General features: G+C 44.8%; 1 protein-coding gene across 1 annotated transcript; it reads left to right on the forward strand.

The window, feature by feature from the left end:
- Window positions 1-967: 967 nt before the first annotated feature.
- LOC135578503 (ribosome-binding protein 1-like) lies at window positions 968-2,932 on the forward strand. Its single transcript, XM_065052167.1, has one exon. The coding sequence runs from the start codon at window positions 1,794-1,796 to the stop codon at window positions 2,805-2,807; it is 1,014 nt and encodes a 337-aa protein (XP_064908239.1). The 5' UTR covers window positions 968-1,793; the 3' UTR covers window positions 2,808-2,932.
- Window positions 2,933-4,814: the final 1,882 nt, after the last annotated feature.

The following is a 4,814-nucleotide window of genomic DNA, read 5'->3' on the forward strand; positions in this document are numbered from 1 at the left end:
CAAAGACCAACCCAGCAGCCCCGACGAGCAGATGGCAGAGCCGTCGCTCCTCGGCCCCGCCCCGTGTTCCGGTAAACGCGGGAACGAGCGGGAGTCGCGCGTTTTGGCTGCTCCCAATAGAGAGTTAGAGGAAAAACTCTTCCCGCCCCTCTGTCCCTTTTTCTCTACCTGGGCAGCCTCCTTGAGCTGCCGCCGGTACAACCGGTGCAAACAGACCGGTGCCCCCCATGTGCCACCCCACCCTTAAATCGGTCTTTTTATTTTGTGTGGAGTGTCAGGTGGAGAGTTTTAAGTGCTGTGTGTCACAGCTATTTTATGTGCTGATTTTTTTCCACCATATTTTCTCATTAATTCAGAAGAGGGTTGTTGCAAGAAGGATTTTTGGAAACGCTTGAACATCTATAGAATTGGCTTGGAGCCAAAAAAGCACTGTCTCTTCAAACACATTTTGCATTCTTAATAGTACAGCACTAAAGAAAATCGGTATTTCGACTTCTACAGCCATTGCACATCCTGTGACGGGTCAGAGTCCGGAAGAACTGAGCCTTCATAAGCTCTGTCCTCTGCCTCGCAGGGTGACGCTCCCTCCAGAAATGCCCCCACCTCTCAGAGGAGGGACAGCTGCTGATGTCCTGGGGCTGCAGGCTGGGCTCTCAAACGAGTTTAGTTCCCAGGTCACTCCAAACACTTGGACTTTCTGCTCCTGAAGTGAAATATAACCTTTGCAAGCACCTGATGCCGCTGCCCTGCCGGGCTGGGCACAGGAGCCCTTCGCCGTGACCAGGGCAGGGAGATGCAACGCTGGGCTTGACTCGCTGCGGAGCTGCAGGGCTGCTGTGCCATCCGGCAGCAGAGGGGGATGAAGTGCCAGCTGGGGCAGTGACAGGGACTGTGCCAGTCAGCGCAGGCAGGTGACAGGAACAACCACAAAGCCACAGATGAAATGCAAAGAGTACAGCACGGGAAAGAGCTCCCGGTGGACTGTCTGTTCATTTTCTGTTGACCATCAGTGTTCTTTATTTAATTATTTATTTAAAATAACCAACCATACATCAGCTAAAATAATCTGTTTTGGGATTTTCTGGATATTAGTTTCCCTTTCTTTTACAAGGGGAAAATGGTGTGGGACAAATTTTTATTCATACATGGTATAGGACTAACACTGTTTTTGCCAGTGCCTAAACAGACTCTATTGAATGTTGCTTGGGATTTGATACAAGGGTTGATGCATATTTGGAAGCAGAGGGACCAGGGAATGTGTCTCAAGCAATACGACAGGCTGTTTCAAAAACATGGTCCCAATTTCACACATTGAGTGATTTCCAATTGGGTCCATCTTTTCAAAACATCCTGTACTTGGGGAGAGTTGTGGAAACAAATTTGAGATGGGTCCTATGTTACCTCTGTTCCTGTTCCTCGCACCAGAGTACCGTGGTGGGATTCCCCCTGTGAAGGTGGTTGTTTTGAAGTGAATACAATGTTTGTTGGAAGGAATTGTGGGAATTCAAATATATGGTTATTAAACCTTTGCACTAACGTTTGCGTTAAAAAATGGAGGAAACTTTTGCGCTCAATGTAGCTACTGAAAAGAAGAATAGGTTTTGGAGAACTTGGCAAGGTCACGTTTTAAGCAGTTGGACAAGATATGTCTTAGGAAATCTAAATTTGAAAGTTCAACAAGTGTGAAAGATGACTTAGCAAAATCTATTAGCTTTAGGTATGTCATTTTTGCGGGGAAGTTATTTTGGGTTCTGCTTCATGCAGAATCATGTTTAGATTTCTTAAAGAGAAGCATGACATTAAAGTGTTCGGTGGTGGGTTTGCCGTATAATTTACCGCATGGGGGAGATATACCAAGCCAAATGCTGCTTACCTACTTAGGAAAGGAAAAAAGACAGGGAAAAAATAAGACAGGGAAAAAAAAAAAAAAGACAGGGAAAAAAAAAAAGACAGGGAAAAAAAAAGGCAGGGAAAAAAAAAGGCAGGGAAAAAAAAAGGCAGGAAGAAAAAAGTCAGGAAGAAAAAAGGCAGGAAGAAAAAAGGCAGGGAAAAAAAAGGAAAAAAAAAGGCAGGAAAAAAAAAAGGCAGGGAAAAAAAAGACAGGGACAAAAAGACAGGGGACAAAAAGACAGGGGACAAAAAGACAGGGGACAAAAAAGACAGGAAAAAAGAGACACAAAAAAAAAGACGGGGAAAAAAAAGACAGGGGAAAAAAAAGACAGGGAAAAAAAAGGAAAAAAGAAGACGGAAAAAAAAGAGACAGGAAAAACAGAGACAGGAAAAACAGAGACAGGAAAAACAGAGACGGGAAAAAAAAGGAAAAAAAAAGACAGGGAAAAAAAAGGCAGGGAAAAAAAAGGCAGGGAAAAAAAAGGCAGGGAAAAAAAAAGGCAGGGAAAAAAAAAGGCAGGGGACAAAAAGACAGGGGACAAAAAGACAGGGGACAAAAAGACAGGGGACAAAAAGACAGGAAAAAAATGAGAGAAAAAAAAGACAGGGAAAAAAAAAGACAGGAAAAAAGAGACACAAAAAAAAAGACGGGGAAAAAAAAGACAGGGGAAAAAAAAGACGGAAAAAAAAGAGACAGGGAAAACAGAGACAGGGAAAACAGAGACAGGGAAAACAGAGACAGGGAAAACAGAGACAGGGAAAAAAAAGACAGGGGAAAAAAAGACAGGGGAAAAAAAGACAGGGGAAAAAAAGACAGGGGAAAAAAGACAGGGGAAAAAAAGACAGGGGAAAAAAAGACAGGGGAAAAAAAGACAGGGGAAAAAAAGACAGGGGAAAAAAAGACAGGGGAAAAATGACAGGGGAAAAATGACAGGGAAAAAAATGACAGAAAAAAAAAGAGACAGGGAAAAAAAAGAGACAGGGAAAAAAAAGAGACAGGGAAAAAAAAGAGACAGGGAAAAAAAAGAGACAGGGAAAAAAAAAGACAGGGAAAAAAAAAGACAGGGAAAAAAAGACAGAGAAAAAAAGAGAAAAAAAGACAGGAAAAAAAATGGAAAAAAAAGACAGGAAAAATAAAGACAGGGGAAAAAAAGACAGGGAAAAAAAAAGACAGGGAAAAAAAAAGACAGGGAAAAAAAAAGACAGGGAAAAAAAGAGACAGGGGAAAAAAGAGACAGGGGAAAAAAGAGACAGGGAAAAAAAAGACAGGGAAAAAAAAAAGACAGGAAAAAAAGATAGGAAAAAAAAAGCACAGGAAAAAAGGACAGGAAAAAAAAAAAGGACAGGAAAAAAAAAGGACAGGAAAAAAAAGAGAAATGCAAAAAAACCCAAAACAAAATAAAAAAATTAATAAAACAAAAGAAAACTAAAGAAAATGAAATAAAATAATATAAATAAAATAAATGAAACACTTGTATCCATTTTGTTATGTGTCCTGTTAAATTCCCCTATCCTTTCAGCAAATAGTCTCTTTATTATTTGACTCACTGTGGGGAAAGAGAGAGGGAAAGGGAAAAAAGGGAAGGGGAGGAAGTAAGGCTGGACTGACAACAAATCCAGACTCTATTTTTGCAAAAAAGTGACATGGTTAGTTTGATTACTCCCCTGTCTTGTAGGTACAGGGCCAGCACCTCAAAGGCTTCCTCCAAAGGGTGCTGGGCAGAGGGGGGGGGCGGGCGGGGTTACACCTAGGGGCTCGATCACCCCAATGCCAGCACCCGACAACGCTGAGGTCACAATGCCCCCGGGCAGTATAAAAGGGAGCAGCCTCCCCTGTCCACTGCCAGAGCTGGCCCTGGGGGCAGCCTGGACACATCCCTGAGGAAGCACTTGAGGAGCTGGTGGAGTCACAGGGCAGGGGCTGAGGGAGGAAGACCTTGCATGAGGCTGCTGGAAGTTCTCCACTGCAAGACAATCTGCTGGCAGAGCCACTTTCCCAACTCATCTGATACATGGAAATCCTTCTCAACTGGCTAGCAGTGGCAAGAGCAAAAGAATGCTGCCTTCTTGAGAAGCTTGTCATCCTCATGCCCTACGGAGCCAGGCTCAGGAGCCATAAGAAAGAGGATGTAGAGGGGTTGCAGTGCTTTGCAACACCCACTGGTGTCCTGACAGGCACAGGAAGGATTCTTGTCCCCAAGGTCCATGAGCTCAGAGGCATTTGGGCACTCTTGCAAGTCCAGGAGATGGCTCCAGGTCAAGGGAGGATAGGATGGGGTTTGGGCAGGTCCTGGGAGGCATGAGCAGCCTGTGGGACAAGGAGCCAGGTCTGGCTCACATGCTCAGGGAACAGCCGATCGCCAGCAATGGGGTCAGGTAGGAATTTTTTCCCCCAGGGCAGACTGGCTCTGGTCCCCAGGGGTTTTTTGCCTTCCTCTGCAGCACTGAGCATGACCACTTTTCAGAGCTCCACTGGGCTCTTTTGGCTCGGTTCCCACCTGCTGCTCAAGCACCAGGAAGATGGCCTCTCGTGCCCTGCAGCTGGGGGGGAGGAAGGCTTTTTTTCTCCCCCATGTGGGACAGCAAGCGTCTCCGGGGGTTTTTTGCCTTCCTCTGCAGCACTGAGCACGGCCCCTTGCCACGGCTTCTTTGGGCCATTTGGGCTGGGTGCCTGCTGCTCCACGAGTTGGCCCTAAACTTAGCTAGAACAGCCTACCTAAACCAGCGTAGAACAACTAACCTAAAGCAACCTTAAACAACTGCAAACAACCAACCTTCAAGAAGCTAAAGCAATCTAGCTTCCAAATCTTCAAACAACCGGCCCTGAACAACCTAAAAAGAACCTTAAACAATCTATAACATACCACCTGAAACAACGTAAATCAAGGTGAAGCAAGCAACCTAAAGCAAAACCAAACTAGCAG

Source organism: Columba livia, chromosome 2, assembly GCF_036013475.1.
Source record: "Columba livia isolate bColLiv1 breed racing homer chromosome 2, bColLiv1.pat.W.v2, whole genome shotgun sequence".
NCBI lineage: Eukaryota > Metazoa > Chordata > Aves > Columbiformes > Columbidae > Columba > Columba livia.